Source organism: Sardina pilchardus, chromosome 23, assembly GCF_963854185.1.
Source record: "Sardina pilchardus chromosome 23, fSarPil1.1, whole genome shotgun sequence".
NCBI classification, from domain to species: domain Eukaryota; kingdom Metazoa; phylum Chordata; class Actinopteri; order Clupeiformes; family Clupeidae; genus Sardina; species Sardina pilchardus.
Window position 1 is genome coordinate 18,124,610 of NC_085016.1, and position 20,501 is coordinate 18,145,110.

General features: G+C 41.2%; 2 protein-coding genes across 2 annotated transcripts; one reads left to right on the forward strand and one right to left on the reverse strand.

The window, feature by feature from the left end:
- Positions 1–878: 878 nt before the first annotated feature.
- On the reverse strand, positions 879–3,230 carry tdgf1 (teratocarcinoma-derived growth factor 1). The gene is made up of 6 exons (XM_062527900.1): positions 3,027–3,230; positions 2,894–2,940; positions 2,646–2,801; positions 2,263–2,377; positions 2,020–2,126; positions 879–1,560 (listed from the first exon to the last, which is right to left on the reverse strand). The coding sequence occupies exons 1-6, from the start codon at positions 3,041–3,043 to the stop codon at positions 1,457–1,459; spliced, it is 546 nt and encodes a 181-aa protein (XP_062383884.1). The 5' UTR covers positions 3,044–3,230; the 3' UTR covers positions 879–1,456.
- Positions 3,231–9,042: 5,812 nt separating this feature from the next.
- Positions 9,043–15,050, forward strand: LOC134071581 (uncharacterized). Its single transcript, XM_062528356.1, has 3 exons — positions 9,043–9,137; positions 9,913–10,051; positions 11,661–15,050. The coding sequence occupies exons 2-3, from the start codon at positions 9,924–9,926 to the stop codon at positions 14,737–14,739; spliced, it is 3,207 nt and encodes a 1,068-aa protein (XP_062384340.1). The 5' UTR covers positions 9,043–9,137; positions 9,913–9,923; the 3' UTR covers positions 14,740–15,050.
- Positions 15,051–20,501: the final 5,451 nt, after the last annotated feature.

Sequence of the window (20,501 nt, forward strand, 5' to 3'; positions counted from 1 at the left end):
ATGCAATGCAAGGTTTTTGAGGTCATCGATCACAAAGATCCCCCCCCCCACCCCCCTCGACATAACTAAACATTATTGGATTCAAACAATCTAGAGATATTGGTCAGAAACATACAACTGAATAGATAGCTTTACACAAATATTTATATCTTCCCTGGTGCATATGTGGACATGTTGAGTAACCCTGGCGATCATAACTTTGATGTGTAAAATGCTCAGAATTCAAGAATAGTGCTGTCCATTTTCAAAGGGGAACCAGCCAATCCACAAACAAACAGAAACCAGACGAGTCTTTTGATCCAGGATCTACCCTGCAGGAGCAGTCCCTTTCTCACTGAAAAGGACATGGGAACATGTTTCATTTGAAACCCAAATGGAATAAGTTATAACCAAAATAAGGAGCAGGAATCTACAACATTCCTTTAAAAAATAATCTCACATCCTGCATGTTACTGACAACACACGGGTTTCAACTTCAAAAACCTTTTGGCTTGCCACTGCTATCTGTTCAGATGACTGCTGCTGAATCATAACGAGCATAACAGCAAAGTTTCACTGGTTTCACTATATCAGAAAGAGAACATTTTCATATGACCACTATCCACATCCTCTACCAGTATAATCTAGACCTGCTGTAGTCTTTATCAGGCAGTCTGTATTACGTATGATCTTTCAAACCAAGCCACGTTTTAAAGGCTCTATGTACACTCCATGTTCATGACCTTTAATGAAAACATGCTCAAAGAGAGACAGAAATACAACATTAAGTTACTGGTCAATTAGATTTTTACTTTCACCACAAAAACACTGGATTTTAGATAACAGAGCCAGATGCAAGCCATTTCACACAACACATGTGGAAACATCAGCCACTGTGATTAATTGGCAAAAGCATGTGTTTATTTTAGATAAGGGGAAAATGGCATAGACCTCAGCCATGATGGGTCACCCGAGCTTTATCAAACTGACTGATAGCAACAGTAAACAAACATTTCGGCCACAAATAAAGAGAAGATAACTCTTACAAACTTTTAGTTTTGGCAAGTTAAAAGGTAAATTAAAGTAGATCATATACAAACACATTCAGCACTGAAGCAAACATACTATACACACATTTTGGAATTACAAACATTAAGAGCGATCACGCGCATGATAGCAGTATTAACTCATTTTGGAAACCTACAGACAACCCAAGTTCCCGTTAAAAAATCCAATAAAAATCTTATTTACAGACTCCCTGTCTCATAAAATTGCACTTTCTATTTTCACAGCATGAGCTTCCACTGGAAGCAAATTTCATCTCAGCAATGTCCTATTCTGCTTTTTTACAAATCTTAACGACTTGTCTGAGATTTTCTTTTACAGTCTTACACAGGTGGTCGATATGTTAAAAAAGGCAGTGAAATGCAGCACACAAAAACTGTTTTCAGGATGAAGCAGCTAACGTCTTTTCTCCTCACAAGATGAGATGCAAAATCAGAGGGGTCACGCACCAGAGGAACTTTGTTTGGAACAGTGTGGGGGCATTGGAATGAAACCACAAGGCTTCCTGGGAGTCATCTGCAAGCAAAAAGGAGAGGAAGAAAAGAAGCAGAGTATTACATGAATGCAGGAAGGAGGAACGTGAATGCGGGGAGCACGAGCCATTAACACATACTCCAACCTAAGATCTCTGCTGCTGAATACGGCTTTGTGAGTTTCCTGAGGTAAAAAAAGATACCCTGTGATGATATGAGGGTCCGTATTCTATCAGCTGCTCAAGTGTGAATGTTCCCTTCACAGTCTATTCACAGCTAGGCTGAAAACACCTCCACCTGTTTCAATGTTCCTCTTACAAACTCAGTAGAAATGTATCATAGGCCATCATAGAGACTACTTCAAATGAATGGACAGGAATGGCATTTCACGAGTTCACGTGAAGTTCTTCCTACGTTTACTGCATATGGAAGCCAATATGATATCATTAGGCCTCCATCACACTTAGGCCTAACTGTTGTACAGAAAAGACAGCTTACATACCGCAGTTGTGGAACACTTGAGGGAAGCAATGGAGAACTCCATATCCACATCGACAGTAGGAGCAACCCTTTTGAACCCACTCTCCATGAGGGATAACACCACAGTACCTGCGCACAACAGCAAATATGTTCCGTATATTATACATACTGTATATTTAATGAGAAGAAGAAAAAACGGGACACTGATATGCCTATTTATAATCAAAATACTACTCCATTAGTCCTGTCAACAAAGCAATCTTACCTCACGCGTTCATCATATTCACAGCTGCGACCAGTGAAGTGCTGGGGACAAGCGCAAAAACTTCCTAGGATGCAGGTTCCACCATTTTTACAGCAATCACGACTCTGTTTAGCACCTAGAAGGAACACGGTCACAAAACAGTTGGTTAGGCGAACCATTAATATGTTGACATGTTTGTATTATGACAGCAACGAAAACTGACTCACCTAGCCTAAATGCAATCAATTTAACGACAGTAGCCTACTACGGTTTCTCACTAGGCCTACTCAAAAAACAGGTTGTTTGTAGTTAGATCAATATGTAAGGGTGGCCAGCTCAGGTGGTGCGCTATGTCCTCTCTTGCCTTAGGCCTACATCATAGTTAGAAAACACATAGTACATACTTCCTGTGAGGCCGATGAAAGGTAAAACGGGGTCGGAATTGCTGCTTCTTCGGTTGTCAGAGGGTGAGTTCATCTCATTGAACTGATTCAGGTATCCCGCGTGTTGTGTTGGCTTCCCCGGCAATTTATTTTTCACACAATCCACTCCATCACAAGCTGTTCGCAAAACAAGAAGAACAACGTTGTTGGCATGTAGGATATCGTGTAGGCTTAACCCATACCCTTCATTACTACGAGTCATGACCTACCTGGTCCAACAGCAACACCAGCCGAACAGAAGGCAACCAGTTGCATCCTGAAAAGAGAAAATAAGTAATTAAGAGTACATCGAAAATTAGAACATTGCATGAATGCTGTAGTGACAATATAAAACAGACTTACATAAAGAGGTAATTCATGTTGTTTCGGTTATCCACTTAGAAATGAAGCTTTTAACCCAGTGACCTCCTAGTAGCAAGCAAACAGAACACACTAGTTACTCCACTTCCAACGTGCGTACTTCTGTCCACAGACACACAATAATAAATCCTCGGACCTGGAGATGGCTCTGTCCTACCCACACCCCTAACGGACAATTAACACCACGAGGCCCAGCCTCCTCCGGTTCATAGTCATGCATGAGCTAACCATTCGCGAGGGTTTCCAGATGTTAATGTAGGTATGCTGGGTTCTCTCCATATTTGTATGCAAATGTAAAGCTTAAGCAAGAGAAGAGCACAATTAGCTGGTTTAAAATAAAATAAAAATATAATTATACTGCTATAGGCCTACATCCGAATATTGTTTACCTTGAAATGTTCAGATCTGTCCCACAGTAAAATGAGACAGTAGTGGAATAAAACTATTGAGAACTATAGGCCTACTTCAGGCATTCCCAGTTCCACTGAACATTTCATTAGACTATAATAAAACAGAAGTACATTTAAAACGAAAAGTTTTGCTGTCCCATTGATCCATAGCAACATGTTTCTATCCTCCATAAGACCTCTAAATGCTGTATATAACTGTATATTATTAATAATGTGGGTGTTTTCTTAATGGGATAATACAGAATACATGTAATGCTGTCCTCTTCTACAGGAGTGTAGATGTGATATCTCCATTAGCCCATCCAATTGAGATGTCCAGTTTGGACAGTTATTGACCTTGTGTAGTAAATCATATTTACAGGGTCGACCTAATTTGCCTTCTAGAATTTCATACACAAGACCCTTTTAAACATGTTACGTAGCTTTAACAAAGTGTGATGTATAAATACCCATGAATACCGGAAAGAAAACACAACATGGCATTACTTAACAGCAAAAAGTCAGATGATTTTTTCCCTTATAAAATGGCAACTGCCCTTGCAACAATTATTCAACGTTCATTCAATATAAAAAATGACACTCAAAGGGGTAAGGGGTAGGCATATATTTGGCTGAATTGGTCTGTTATCTTGAGCAAATATTCCTATTGCGTCTCCTGGAAATTCACTGCAATTGCTAGTGTACTATGTGAAGCCCCCCCCCCCTCCATACCGATGGTGAAGAGCCAGACAGTTTTCTCGCTGCCCCATAGCAGACCCCGCCCAAAGCCCACCCCACCCCACCCCACCCCCACCACTCGCCAGACGAGCTCCCTCTGCCTGATCTGGTGTGATGGGTTACTGAATAAAGTGGGAGTTGGTATCAGACGGCCACGTGGGCCCAGTATGAATGGTGACCCCCAAGAAGTCTGGGGTTAGACAGAAATTATGTCTCACGTGTGCCGGCAGATGCTTGGCCAAGAGTGGTCTTAAATCACCCACCGGACGGCGAGACGGACAAGTCAAGCCCCATCTAAGATGACCCGCTCAGAAGACACAGAGGCCTGGCTTGGCCCCTGAGCACAAAATGGCTGACCTTGGTGTCATTGTCAAGTAAATAACCTCATCTATCACTCTCTCTGCGGAGTCAAAGGGAGAGATTTATGTGTGTGATTTCTAGCAGTGAAGAGTAGCCCAATAAAGAACTACTTTGTGGCCAAAAGATCATCACAGCAAGTGCAGTGGGAAAGACAGGATTTGATATATATTTTGCCAACGATTTCTCCAATCGTTTTAAGAGAAGGGAGGGAAGATTGGCTATTGAATTCTTCCAGACGATTGTGATGTGTGCCTAGCGAGCTTTAATTACCGGTGAGAAAATTAGACCACTCAAATGATGAATCGGAGCCGGTGCGGGTCGGACACTAAAGTGACCATGAAGCAGAAAAGGGACCTATTGAGCTGCCAAGGTCATGGATCTTTCCGGAGTTTCTGCCTTTCTCCAAGCGGCCTCAGGGGCTCTTGCTGTGTGACAGAAATAGAGGGGAGTCAAAAGGTGATTCACTCGACTCTGTGCCCAGGTGCAAATCAGTCTGCACAAGCCGACAGCCTGTCATGTTTTCCGTCAGGGGTGCATGTGCGATAATTAGAGTGACAGAGGAGGGAAAAGGGGAATTGGACGTGCCGACTCGCAGGGGTGGGGGTGGGGGTATTGGTGTTCAGACGAGCAGAGGAAATGACAAAACAAAAGTGGACCTGGTGGGTGACCACCTTGAGAAACCAACATTGGCTAAAACTGGAGTGCAGAGCTAGTCTGCTGAAGATATCTCCTAAAGGAGTGTCATGCAGTGCAGGGCTTGATTTGGAACCCAGGGAAGGCCTGGAGCCATCCAGCAAAGTTCTAATAAACAGTGGAGGGTGTGAATGTCATGCTAAAATATTATGCACAGCGCCCACAACTAATTTTTATTGACATGAAAATTTGCCTGGCTGACCACTCCATAAAGTACACATAACTCAATTAAAACATCTTTTATATGTATGCCTCGATCAAAGTAAGCCCAGTAAAAGATGATTACGATATGAGCAGGAAATAAGAAACCTCTGGACCTTTATATACCTAATGTCTCCGCGTGGCCTCTCACTCTGTAAACTTGATTTACATCAACTATGGCACCTCCTGTTGGTTGCTTAGTTTTATAGCTGCTCATAAGCAACACCTGCTGGTGCTCAATTAATCCACAAACTCTAGCTGGGTGGGTTTTACAAGTGTACCGTACTGGCAAGATGGGACAGATAAATGCCCTTGTGTGCTTATGCACAACCTGCAGTAGCAACTGTTTTTGGATGGTTGTGCTGTTACAATCTTTACGGTTTAACATAGACTTTGGGTGCTTATACAACTGCTGAATCCTTTTGTTTCTGTGTTGTTTCCTCACATCCCTCAGAACATAGACAGGCAGTTTTACACAACACACACACACACACACACACACACACACACACTCTCATACAAATACATCATTACCATGCCTCGGCACTGCACTCCACCAAAGTCCTCCCACACACACATCCATAAATCCATTATGGCGAATTTTGCCCCCCACATGGATTCTGCATGTGCTTTAATACACACACTGAAAGCAACCAGTCTCTTGAACCACAGCCAACCGTTCTCAGGCGAGTGCGTGTTTGTCACTCTGCACCCTGTTGGACCACTTCCAGGTCACAGTGGATAGCTAATGGTCTTGCAGTTAAACAGGGCTCTTTTTTAAAAACACACCCATGCGGATTGGAAGAAGGCTAATTCACACCGGCACGGTGCTGCAAGTGCTAGAATGATGCTATGTAGCATGCCATATGCCAGCACACAAGACACATTAACAGTTTCCCCCGTCGGGCAAATGCTATCACCTTTTCCAGCATGGGCTTAAAACCGTTAAGTTCACTCGGTGAAACCCTACACTGGCACAGTGTTATGTTTAGTCCATGTGAGAGGAGATATGTCACGCTGTATCAGGTGTCAGCCATCAGCTTGTGTTCCCAAATGCGGCGCCCGTGCAACAGTGTCGAATGCGAGACACTGGCAAGGCAGCGGGACGCTGTGACAAGTGTACTTTTCTCCATGTCATCGGACAGGAAGACTGGCATTCTGGTGCCCTATGCAGTGACAGGTGGATTTATGTGTTAGTGGAAGGACATTGATTATGTACTGTATGTGGCAACAGGAATGCAGAATGCTTTTGTTTTTGTGCTATAGCAGAAGGTGAAAACTGAATCGCCCACCCTCACCGTTTAGTTGGCAGAAGAGGAGGCTATGAAAGTTGAGAGGAATATTTATGATACTGTAGAAGTCAAGGCAAAGCTCTACATTGATCCAAAGGGCAACCAAATGTCAGCAACTTTACCACCGGCTGTGTGCTGATCTTGTTAAATTCACACACAATTATTTAAATCCCCATTTCTCTTCTCCCAACATACGTTGCATTCATATATTTAATAGATAGTCAACTGAACCTTTTGCTATTGCTAATGGTTCAAGTAGTCCTGTTCATTGAAGGAAGTGGAACATGTTTCTCACAATGTAATTTAATGACTTCTGCAGTCATATATTCATACAACTATAATGTAATATTCACTGTGAAACACTTAAATATTTACACTAAATTTTAATAACCATGGAATGTCTGAGATTTATGCTTTGTTAACCTTCAGTTTGACTTCTGTCAGCGACTTTGGCTGGCTGGTATTTTGCCCGGATAGGGAGATTGCAGAGCTTCACGCAGTATGAAGACCACTGCCAGACCTGATTAACAATTGGATTCATTTTTTGGAGGAAAAAAACCTGACAAAATTGACATATGAGTCTTTATCAGACATTCAAAAGGTTGACAGTTCTATTCCTAATGAGCTGTCTCTCTCCCTCAGCCATGATCCTCTTTAGTTCACTTTGAAAGGTTAAAAAAATCAAGATGTCATCAGCTTCAAACAAACCACACAGTGAGCTTCACAATGACCCACCTCTGTCAAAAGTGAGTGTTAATCCTAATTAAAATACAGCCAGCTAAAAAAACGAATTAATCAAATGTTACCTAAGACAGTATATATGTGCATGTAATTGTACATCCATCCATCCATCCATCTCTCTCTCTCTCTCTCTCTCTCTCTCTCTCACACACACACACACACACACACACACACACACACACACACACACACACACACACACACACACACACACACACACACACACACACACATTCATTCATATGTACTGTATATGAAAAAGAGATGTGTTTGGGAAAGATTCAGGAAAAATATAAATTATGTTACATCTAACAGGAATAAGTTGTTGATTTCCAGCTAGTAATGTGGTTTTAAAAAGGGGGGACCTCTTATACAGCAGTGCTCTTGAATTATGTGATGTTACAGTTCCCACCCTCGATGGCTTATCTGTTTGATGCCTGTCTCGGGTTACACAGAATGTGCAAGGCTGTCCCTGAATCATAATGCAAATAGGAAAGAGCTGCATTACTTGCATGCTAATTGAACTAGATGTATTTGACTCTTGCTGTTGACAGCAGGAACACAAGTAGTGTAGGCTGCCATTGTTCTTGACAGGTGAATGCGTCATATCTAAGATCAGGTGTGGTGCTTTTGTGGCATTCTGCTGAAACCCTGAGCGTGTAGGAGGAACAATGAAACATCACAACAAAGATTACTGGTTAATTCAAAATGTGCTCATCAAATAACTATCAGTAGCGCCTGGAGCTATGCTATATGTGATGCTCCCCTGACAAAAGAATTAAAATATAGAGATGCTTGTATGAGAGGGATCATATGATGTCTCAGTGTTAACAGGCATGATAGTCACTCCACACTCCGGACCAGCAACATGTGATCCAACCCATCTGTACCATGAGGGGACAACTTGTGCTATGCTATTTATATGCTCAGGCTACACCCACTCCTTAGATGTAGCTGCATTAGGTGACATGTAGATTTTTTCATTCTTGGCAGAGACCTCGCTTACTTACATTTAGCATTGACAAGCTCTGCGGTTGACCCTATTCCTGGGTCGAAAATAAATATGGGTCACAACCCAGCTAAATCACTTCTTTAAGGTGATCTTGCAGAGACAAGTTGTCTTGTTCTTCTGAACAAGTTGGACTTGTTCTTAAATAAGCATGTTTACTTCATACTACCTGGTATTTTACTTGAAACCCCATTGAAGGGCTAGTGCCTGGCAAAGCCATTGTGAATGAGAGGTGGGTTCCATGGGTATGCCACCTCAGCAGCTGCCCACTGTGGCAACAGGTTTAGCAGGAGAAGGGCAGATTATAGCCTTTATATATTTACACCGGGGTTTCCTAAGAGCCATCTCTCCCTTGCCAGTGTGCCCTGCATGGTGCTTGCGGCACAGTTAGACTGTGTTCTTGCCAGCTGCATGTTTTTTCTCCACACGCAGAGAATAAGGGTGCACTGATAGGCATCCCGAAGACGAGCATGCCTGTTGCTTGTCCTACACAGTAAGGCGAGAGTGAGGGAGCTGCATCAGTCTTAATGGTCTATAAATAGTGAAGGCCAAAGCATCCCTGGTCACACGGGCCAGTTAATTACAGTTGACACTTTGCGATATATAGGAGTTGCTTCTGTCTGCCGGTGGGAACAGGATATCTACACGTTTGCCCCAGGAGCTGTGACTGGTGAGTTTTCATATTTATCTTTTACCGTACTTAAATGATTTAATGTAAAAGCAAATGTCAATTTCTTTGTCACGAGACAAAACAAGGAAGGTAGGATTAAACTATTTTTTCTAATGTGCCAGAGACATATTAATTAAGTGATAATGGCTGATGGCAGGGCTCACTATGGGGCATCTCTCTCATTTAAATATTTTCATTTATATGATGATTGTGTGCTCTTGAAAGATAACTGATTAAAAAGTTACCAATGTTTTTGTATGCATAAATGTAAAAGTCTTTTAATATCAGGAAATAAAAAATCGATTGTATTTTCTTGTCTAAACATTTCTTTGTCAATATGCATCTGTGTGTGTGTGGCAAGTATATGAAGTTTCTGTAATTGCCTTTATGTGTAATATAACGTTGCATAATGATTGAGTCTCTCCCTGGCTAAATAATAATAAAAAACAAAACAATACAAAAAATAATACCTAGATAAACATGTATTTTATTGGAAAGAACCTTGACTTGAATATGGTTTGTTTTGTTTTGGATTTGCAATCCTATTCAACAAAAATGTGTCACACAGATGAAACATTGAAGAATTGGCTAATACATATTTGAAGCACCATAGAAGAAGTTATTGGCATGGGAACCCGGTCTTCACCCTTTACTCATAGTTACAGTTTTCCCAGATTTACCACAAATGAACACATGACTTGTGTGTGTTGTTTTCACATATTGCAGTAGACTCGCCTTACTAAAATGTTTTTTTTTTTTTTTTAACTGCCTGCAGAGAAAGACAAGATGCCGCGGTCCGAAGACGTAGTCTGTAACGCGCTCCTCATCAAGGGTGTGTGGGAGATCAGGACAAGAGACACACTCCAGAAGCAACACAATGATGCAGCACGACAGGAGAAAAGCGCACTGTCCAAGTAAACATCTGTTGCTGTCTTTAACTGTGTGTAATAATAATAATGACAAAGGACACTCGCAGAGGGCTCTTTTGAGACTATATATGTTGTGTGAGTTTACCACCTGCTGTCTAAGAACATTGAGTGAGAACAGGTTTGAGTCTCGTTTTTTTCCCCTTCAGAATTGCAGTCAAGAAAGATAGCATAATTTTACACAACTCATGAAAAATAGTAAAATCACTAAACATAAAAAAGTTCAAAGTGTTTCACGCCTAATTACGTAACACAGAAATCGTTTGTGTTCTGTTTGTTCAATTAATTCATCTACAAGTGGGGTGTGCAAGTTAGTGAATGATACATTCAGTTCTCATTAAGCACATATAACATGCATCTTTTAAAAAGGTTCATTTCAGACAAGTGTGACAGACAAAAGTGATTAATGAAGTCCTCCCCTGTAAGGAATGTAGATGTAGGAAGCTTGTTCTGTGTCTTAAACCCTCCACATATCAGATGACCTACATCATCCCAAGGAACTCAAGCAGACATACAGTATGACATGTTGAGCCACCATATGTTGCAAGCTAAAATTAGACAGCACATATTAATAACAGAGAAAGCGACCCTTGACCTTTCCATGCTTTACTATGATGGCAAAATCACTGTGTTTTGAGACATTGTTTCAGGTTTGCCCAACCTCTACAGCAAACACAAACAGAAACACAACACACACACATGCAAGCACGTGCACACACACACACACACACGCAACCTCTACTGCAAACACAAACAGAAACACAACACACGCACGCACACACACACACACTCATACCCATACATTCAAACATAAACACAAGCCCATTCTTTCGCAATTTGCTGTTCTTCCTAACATCTTGCTGTCATCACAGTGACACTCCCCAGGGTCAGAGAGAGAGCGAGAGAGCGCTTTAAGCGCGCATAGTTCTATATTATTCTAGGCTCTGATGTTTTCTACATTTCGTTAGCTAATTGAATTGAATTGAATTGAGAGGGAGAGAGAGAGAGAGAGAGAGAGAGAGAGAGAGAAATCATACATCTTTGTCCTTTTTCCTTGTTACAGCACACAAAACTCCTCTTTGGATCAAAGCTATTCAGAGCTTTACATTACTGAGTGAACTAGACCGGGACCTCTGGTTCATTTATATTTCTCCCGGTTGGCCAGTAGGGATTTTCTTAATGCTCTTCTGGACACTGAAACACTTTGCTCCAATTTCACAGGTTCCACATCACCATTGATTTCCATACAGGTTGTCCTCTAAAAGAACATTACCCTATCAACCCGCATCTCCTAGGAAACCTTTTGGGACATGCCCTGATCACCTCTATGATGTCACACTGTATTTAATTGTACTCTTGATTAGCTTTTCTTACTATTTGGAGGAAGGTCTTTTGATCAATAAACCACTCTATTGGGTTACAAAAGCTAATAGTTTGAAATTTCTGAGGCCGGCAGTTCAAAGCCCCTTGTCCAAAACCCTTTCATTCAATTGCATGAAAAATACATTCAATCAACTTTTTTGCTTTATTAATTGTTTTGTAGTCATGTTGTGCTTTACATGTTAATAAACTGGACTGTGTTATGTTTTAACTACAGGATCAACCAAGAATGGCAGAATCGTATGGGCGACAAGTACAAGCCTCGCAAGAGGAAGGAGACGACAGTCCCACTACCTGACGCAGCACCACCAAAACTCAGAATCTCAGTGAGCAAAACAAGATCACCTCTAGAACTCAACAGACCTAACCTCTCAGTTGGTCATCGGTCACTGGAAAAGAAGGCCCTTGTGAAGCGTGACAAGCTGGCCTTATTGTCTTTGTTGAAAAGCTCTCTACCTAATGGGTCGATATGGTCATCATCTTATAAGTTCTCTAAGCTCCCAGGAGAAGGTTCAAACAAGCCAGAGGGCTCAGAGTGGGGAATGGCATGGAAATGCTTGAATTTTCAACCACAGCTTGATGGAAAAGCTTGGATTGAGCAAGAAAATGTTGATATGGGCCCCAATGGTGAGTCAAGCTTGTGGAAAAAATCCCAAAGTCATGTTGATATGGGGGAGTCTTTGGAGAATCACATGTCATCAGAGTGGGAGTCTTCTTGGAAATATAAAAAATCTGAAGGGAAGAAAAAGGATGGTGTGTCTAATGGGCCCAAGCATGGCAGGATGGCTCGGCTAAAGCATCTTGAAGTATCACAACACAAAAACGAAGAGAAATGCTCATCTGAATGGATTGATTCTTGGAAGAGCACAAAACCATCTGAAAATGGGGATGTGTGCTTTGAGGAAAATATGGTTCATAGCGAAGAAGGTAATCAACAGGGTAACGAAGACCAAACTGGATCCAAGTGGGCGGCATCTTGGAAATATTTAAATAGTCAGTTCCATTCTGCATCCTCTTCAAAGAAGTCAAAGAGTCGTGGATGGGCTGATGCATGGAAGATCTCAAAACCAGTGGAGAGCCATGATGAGCCTTCAGAAACCAAAAGCATGGATGTAATGGACCATGAACCACTAGACCCCCATATTCATGGTGTGATAATACCTGTATGCATGGCTGAGAAATACAAGTACAGGAGTAACCAGTTCTGCGAGGGGAAAACCGTCCTAGCTGAATGGGAAAAGTCTTGGGAAGCTGCAAAAAACATGTCTATCCTAGCAAGTGTGAAGCCAAGAAAGAAGGTGGAACCCAAGGAAGAGGAAAAGAAAGATGAACCAAAGAAGGAAAAGGAAAGTGAACCTGATGGATTGCCTAAAAAGCTCAAACCCAAAGATAGATTGGCAGTTCGGCAAAAGCGTATGAAACCTCTTTCAGAATGTGATTCTTCTCACGAGTGGAATGAGTCTTGGAAACTCCCCCGATCTCAGCCTAAGAAAGACCATTTGGCAAATACTGCTATGCTGAATGGGCCAACGATCCTCCAACCTCATTTGAAGAAAAGATGTCTGCCAGATTGGAAGGAATCATGGAAATGTTCAAGATTCCGATCCAGTTTTGGCAAACCCTCGGCCACTGAGTGGAAAGAGTCAAGCTGTTTAGGTTATGAGCTTAGAAAAGGCAGAGAACAGTGGATGAAGGAGATAGGCATTGAGAAACATCAGGGCACATCTAACAAATATGAAGTATTCTCTCTTCCAAAAAGAGGCATGAGAGCAGAGAGCCATGTGTCCATTGGTACAAAGGACAGCTATACATTTGCCCCCGAATGGAAAGACTCTAGTCATGGCATAAAGCATCAAAGGAGAAGTGAAGTAGCCAGGGGAAGGGCTAATACATCACATCTATTCAGAGAGCCTGAGAGAGGAGAAACACCTGTGGCTGACTGGTCTACTGCATGGAAATTTACGAATGTTACACTGAACCAGGACAGCGGTCTTTGGGATCAAGGTTGGTCCTCCACTGAAAATGTTCGACAAGACAGATGGGAAAGAGAACAGGAGTTCCTGAATGACGAGGTCCCTCATAATGGCCCAACTGGATTCAGAGGATGGGGCGAAGCTTGGAGGTCCACAAGAAGACAGCACCGTGTAGAGGGCGCAACTGCAGGTCAGCCTCCTCGGCAAAGACAGCAGCACGGGAGATCCCCGCTTTCTGAAGGATGGGAGAACTCCTGGAGAGTTTCAGGCACCAACGTCAGACAAACGCTCCGTGACAGACCCTCTATGACAGAGTGGTCAGATTCATGGGAGTTCTCTGAACTCAACTCGTATGAGCGTCCACCAAGAGAAACCTGGCTTCAAAAGTCTATGGAGATCACGCCAAGGAGAACCCTCCATCGTATGCCAAAAGTGGGGCAAATCAGCAGATCTTTCAACCCCGATGTGTTTAAGGAGAGAGTTCCTCCATCACAATGGATGGAATCTTGGAGAATGGCAAAACTTCATAGACATCACAACAGATTCCCTTTAAAAGATAAATCTCACTTGTCTGTCCCTCGTCATCAGATCGAAGATGTTCAAGAATGGTCTGAAACCTGGAAGTCCAACAATGTTCTCTCTCAACAGGACAAGTCACTCTGGGACAGTGGTTGGGAAACATTTGAATTGGAAAAACAGCCTCCGGCGCCTAAATATGTTCCCATCACAAATAAAGCACATGGAACAGTCAGAGTGGAACAGTCAGAGTGGAGCATGTCATTCAAGATATGTGGCCCTCAGCCTCTGGAGTGGGATGACACTCCAAAAGTATTCCATCATAAAGATAAAGTGCTGTGGTCAAGGACAAGGTGCAGTAATGACACCTATTCTCATCTCACCTCGAATGCACTCTCACAGAGATTGTGGGACAAATCTTGGAGATTCATGAAGCTAGAGAGTGTACTTCTTCCCCAGATGAGTAGCACCCCATCCAGCAAGTCTGATCGTTCACTTACTGTGAAAAACACTAGAAAAGCAAAGAAAAACATGTATTCTGACATAGAAAAAGGCAAACCACAAACAAAGAGGTGGTCAGATGCCCCAAAATTAGCCAAAACCCAACCACGCAGAAGAGCTCCCATCAAAGGAGCGAAAGGCAAGGGAGAAGCTGAGCATATTTCTATGGATTGGGTTGACTCGTGGAAGTTTTCAAATGATTCAATTAGCTCTAAAGTGGAAGTAGTATCTTGGTCTGAGTGGGGAAACTCCTGGAAGTTCCTCCTGGACTCATACCCTCCAGAAAAGAAAGGAAAGTCCATTTAGGAATATCTGGAATCTTGGCTTTAGTTACGTACAGATAAAAATCCAGCTTGCACAACAACGAGTCCTTGATGTTATGTCATCATAGAAGTCAATCATATTACATTGTTAATTTTATTCAAGAACACCTAACACAAGAACCTTTAATGTAGGCGGTATGGGCTGGTTGAAGTATATTACCAAAAATCTACAAGAGGCTGCTGATATAGAGTAGGGGCACAATAACTCACATGGTCATCAAATGTCCAACACAAATGAACATTTTGACATCAAGCATTTTCTACCAAGTGAAACTATACTGTAATAAAGAATCTATGTAGATCAGTTGGTCTGTTTTCATTTGCCCTTGCACACTCAATCTGAGAACCTGCACACTAAGAATTCCAGTGTTTGTGTGTTGCGGTGTGTTGCTTGTGCACCAATAGGATTAGATTATCAAAATGATTAAGTTAAATTAGTTTTTCTTCATGCACAATGGACTTGCCTGCTACATTGTGTGTCATCCAAATCAGAGCCCATAGAATGGCAAGAAAATAATTTGGTAATTTGAAGATAACTCAAGGAGTGATACCTGATGACACTTGATGATACCTGATGCAATCACATTATAGATACTCACTTTGAGATAAGACAGACAAATACACATAACAAAGCTTCATAACAAGTATAGGCAAGTAAGAATAATGATACTGTAGGTACCTTGCCACTAGTTGTAGAAGTCTAGTCTGGCTCACTTGATTATGACTGAAATAGTTCTGTGAAGCATTTTGATAACTTTCATATTTCAATGTTTCAGCACTTAAAGCAACACAATTTTCATTTCATGTCATTTCACTTAAAGATAACAGCTTCAAACTAATTTTGATGATACACTGACTTAATATGGAAAATAATATCTCTGACATTGCCAGTGCACACCCAGAACACTTGATCTAGCATTATGTAACATTGTTGATTGGGTAGTACCAAGACCCATTACGTATTTCTTGATGAACTACCTCAGCGCTTTTAATGGTGTTGAATATTGATGCTAACACCAGAACAGTATTATGATTTCATTTAGTTTTTTTTATATCAAATGGGAGAAGCCAGCCCAAATGTACTATTTTTTTTTTATTAAATTAAATGAATTAATTTGAGGAAGGGAAATTCTGTCTGCAGTCACTCAATTGATACGTCTATATACCCAGTTAAGATGTGTACAGGTCAATCACAATTGTTTGTTATAAGATGAGTTGAGCAACAGTAGAGTAGTAATCTAACATCACCTGCACGTGTTTGAGTAGATTTTGAATGCCCAGGCTGAGTTTTAGTGGGTAAAGTAAATCATGTCAGAAGCACAGCGAACACATTTATTGGAAAAAATAAAGCTTTGCATGCAATTGTTGCTCTTAAAAAAAAAACAAAAAAACACTGCACTGACATGATCAGCAGCAGCCATTGGTTATTTACAAAGGTGTGTGAATGATGCTCCTCTGTCATCATGTAAAACCAGCCACATCAGATAAACAATTGTGACTGGCCCAGCATGTTTCAACAGGGTGAAAATCTGTCTGAATGCGAGAAGGCCAGATTAGTCTGCCAGAGCAAATTAAAAGGAGGTATCTGCTTTCTCTGGTTACCAGATTAATTAAAGATTGAGGTGAGCGTCTTGAATAAGTCTGAAATATTGCTTTGCACTACACAAGGGTCAAAATCATAACAGAAATATGCACACATCTTGCAGAACTACAAAACGTCTGAGGTGTTTGAGGAATTGAGGAACTTTGAGGAATTTAAATGTGAGAAAAGAGCACCCTGTAATACATGAATGCTGTAAGGTGCTTCATGCCAGCAGAATTTCACCACATCTTTAGAAAAGGGATTGGCAGCAGTCAAATATGCCTGTTGCTTGTGCCACAGTAAGATGAGAGTGAGGGACTCGTATCATGTCTAATGGTCTATAAATAGCAAAGGCCAAAACATTTTGGTCACAAGGGTACAGTTTATTACAGTTGACACTTAACTGCAATATATAGGAGTTACTTCTGCTTGCCTGTGGGAACATCTACAGGTCTGTCCCAGGAGCTGTGACTCTGGTGAGTTTTTTCATTTATCTGATGTGCTTTAATGCACATTCAGTTGTAACTTTTGGGCCATTTTGTGAGAAAGCAAAAGTATAGAAACAATTGTTTAATTGTGCTTCAGGGATCAATGCAGTGATTAAGGCAGTTGAGTAAATTGCATGATGTTTGCTAATTGTGTGATAAGATAGCAGTGACATTAACTTTCATGTCATAGACATAAATATCAAGTCATTTTAAGTAGAGAAAGAATCTTTTGTTCTCTTGACTTATTGTCATGAGTGTTTCTGCAAGTGGAGTTTATATTTTTGTTGTTTTGTTTATATAACATGTGGAATGATGCATGTGTCCCTCTTATGTGAGTGAGACATAATATGGATTGTTTTGGATTGCAATCCTAGAATTATGGTCCACAGATTAAAGTGTTGGCTAGCACAGTAATGTAAAACACTGCAGAAGTTATTGGCATGGGGAACTTCACACACCCCCATTTTGCCAATGGATACATTATTTCATGGACGTTCCACAAATCACTGCACCACATTTCATATTCTGTTACACATTGTAGTGGACTTCCCTTGCAAATTATATATTTAAACCACACAGTAACTAACTGGTTTGTATTATGTGGTTTTTTTATTTATTTGTTTTAACACAGGACCTATTGAGAATGATACAGCCATATGGGTGATACATACAAGCCTAGCAAGAGGAAAGAGAGGAAAATTCCAGTACCCAAAGGCACACCACCAACATCCAGAATCTCAGTGAGCAAGACAAGGCCACTGAATCAGCAGGCCTAGTGGATTCCCAGTTGGTTATCAGTCTCTAAAGAAGGGTGAAAAACTCTTGTTAGTGCATCAGTATGGTGACCGTTGATGTGTTTCAAGTCACCAGGAGAAGGTCTATACAGACCAGACAGCTCAGAGAGGGAAACGTCATCTTGATGAGAAAGCTTGAGCAAGAGCACAGAACACACAGGCCCCACACTGCAAAAATAGCTTATCCAATAACATCTAACCAAGTGTTATTAATATTATGTAAAGATCAAGCAATGTATGTCCTAAAAACAAGCAAGACTCCTTAAAATGAGTCAACGTCCTCTGAAATTAAGTAAAATAATCTTGCAAAAGAGTGCTAGGTGAGTCTCTTCATTCCAAAAACGATGCCAATTTTTTTGGTATTCCAGATTCACCACCAGATTGTTTTTTTTTATCTTAATATAAGATTAATAGACACTTGGTTAGATTTTATTTTTTGCAGTGCACAGAGGGGAATAAATAGTTCAACTCGTGGGCCCATTGATGAGGCTACTGGCTCCACTTAAGTGCTTTGAAGCATCATATGACCTAATAGATTGCCTGAAATGCTCAACCACCCACTTTACGGTCCATTTCATATAAAACCAGTAACATGGCATTTCCCATAATGGCCAAAAATGGAACACGATTCTAAATTGACACACAAAAACAGAAAAAGTCTGAGGCCCATATTTAGATGATGGTTATACGCAATCTAAGATGAGGCTAAAGCTGACAAGGCAAAGCATGAGTAAGGGAAAACATTGTTGCCTAGTTGCATACACAAACATCAACGCTCCAGCATGGTATCTTTAGTTTGTGAGCCAGATGAGACACTTTGCACTTTGCCCAACTTTGGCCAGCAGCCATAACAAACATGTACCCTGTCTCTGCTGGATAAATGAAGCTCCTTGGAAAGCTAAGGTGCTTCTGGAGGTTGTGTTGGTAGACCTGTAGGGGGCATTCGTCCCTCTGGTCATAAGTCCAGTGCCCCAGTGCCTGGGTCCCTAGGACATTGTGCTCTATGAGATACCATCCTTCAGATGAGACATTGCATCCAGTTCCTGGCTCACTGAGGTCATTAAAGATTCCATGACACTCATCAGAAACAGAGTAGAGGTTCCCTGGTGTTCTTGGCTAAATTCCCGGTCCATCAGGCCATCTAATCATCACCCAATGATATTGCTGAAAGGTTCCATTGCTCTTCACCTCAAGCAGGTGTGCAGTGTGCATTCTGGTGCCAAAATGGCTGCCATGCATCGCTCTGGTGGGTGTGGTGATGGTTGAGATGACTAGGTGAGATTTCCCCTGCTTCATTGTAAAGCCCTTTGGGTATCTAGGTTAAGGCTTATAAATGTAGTGAGTTTTGTTGTTGAACATAGAGTGTTCCAAAACAGACACAATATTTAATTGATATCAGAATTTGAGAGCCAGTTTCATGTTTACAATTGACAGTTTTGAATCTCCGTAGTTCAGGAACTAACATTTTTTTAGAGCTTTCATTAAGCTTGTTCACTAGTCTGTTCTCCAACTGTCTGTCCCTACCAATATGTCAAAGGAGTTCTACTGCTTGAGGGACTATGCAACTCTACGACTGTAATGGCAACATCATTTTCTTCACATCCTGAAAATAGAGATATGCAGCCGAAGACAAATTTCCCTGTTGCTTGTGTCACAGTAAGATGAGAGTGAGGGAGTCATATCACGTGTAGAGTCTATAAATAGCACAGGCCAAAGCATTTTCGTCATAGGGGTCCAGCCGGTAACAGACACTTTGCGATATATAGGAGTTGCTTCAGCCTGCCTGTGGGAATATGCTATCTTCAGGATTGCCCCAAGAGCTCTCTGACTGGTAAGTTCTCTTATTTACCTTTTACTTAAAAGTAAAACTTTAAAGTAGATGTAATTGTCAATGTTGTGCCATGAGACAAACTAGTTTCAAAGCTGCTCTATGTAAGCCTGACCTGATTTCACACATGCTCCACCCCAAGCAGTTTGGGGGCAGTGTGTGACTATTTATACACTATAGTGCCTTTGCAGAAGTAAACAACAAGTTTGACCTGAGCCTGTTTATTACAACAAAACACTGGTTTGGGAGACCGAAAGTCTACATTTAGAATGAAAACACCTACAGTATATGGTTGAGAGTCTCTCTGTTGACATCAGTTATATGTTGGATTAATATGTAATGGCGAATTCACTTTCTGTCTTCATATAAGGGCCAAAGCTGTTCAGTTAGCTGATATTCTAACTATTCATTTTAACCAATTAGCTTCTTACTAAGATACTTGGATCCATACCGTATATAAAACTCAATCCAGCACTCTGCGATTGAACAGATGCTCTCTATACGTAGAGCAATCCATTTATCAACAGCTTAACAACACTTTAATGATCCTTAAGGAAGCTTCTGAAATGTATTAAAAACACCACTCTTGACTCTGGGGAGTGTGGACTTTTGCCAATGATGGCATATATGCTTAGCTTTGCTGTTTTCCCTACAATGGTTCCCTGGCACCTGCTAAGTACACAGTGGTATTCTGAGCGGAGATGGGCCAGGCTAGCCTGGTCTGACTGCTAACCTTAGTGCAGTGATCTATTTTCTCATGCCACACTGGCAAGAAAGATAATGAGCAATGTTGCCAGATTGGTGACAGATTCCTCCCCTTTTACAATGTGAATATTTGTAAAAGCCCAAATATGATATGAAATTGTACATTGTACAAACACACATTGTCATTTTTTATTCACCTAAAAATAAAAGTCTATTTATTAACCCATCTTAACGCAAAATGTTATTGAAAATATTATTGTTGATTTCATGGTTATCATTACTACAAATCTATTAGACCAGTTAGCATATAGCTAGCCTATAGCTAAACAGAAGTTATCAGATAATTAC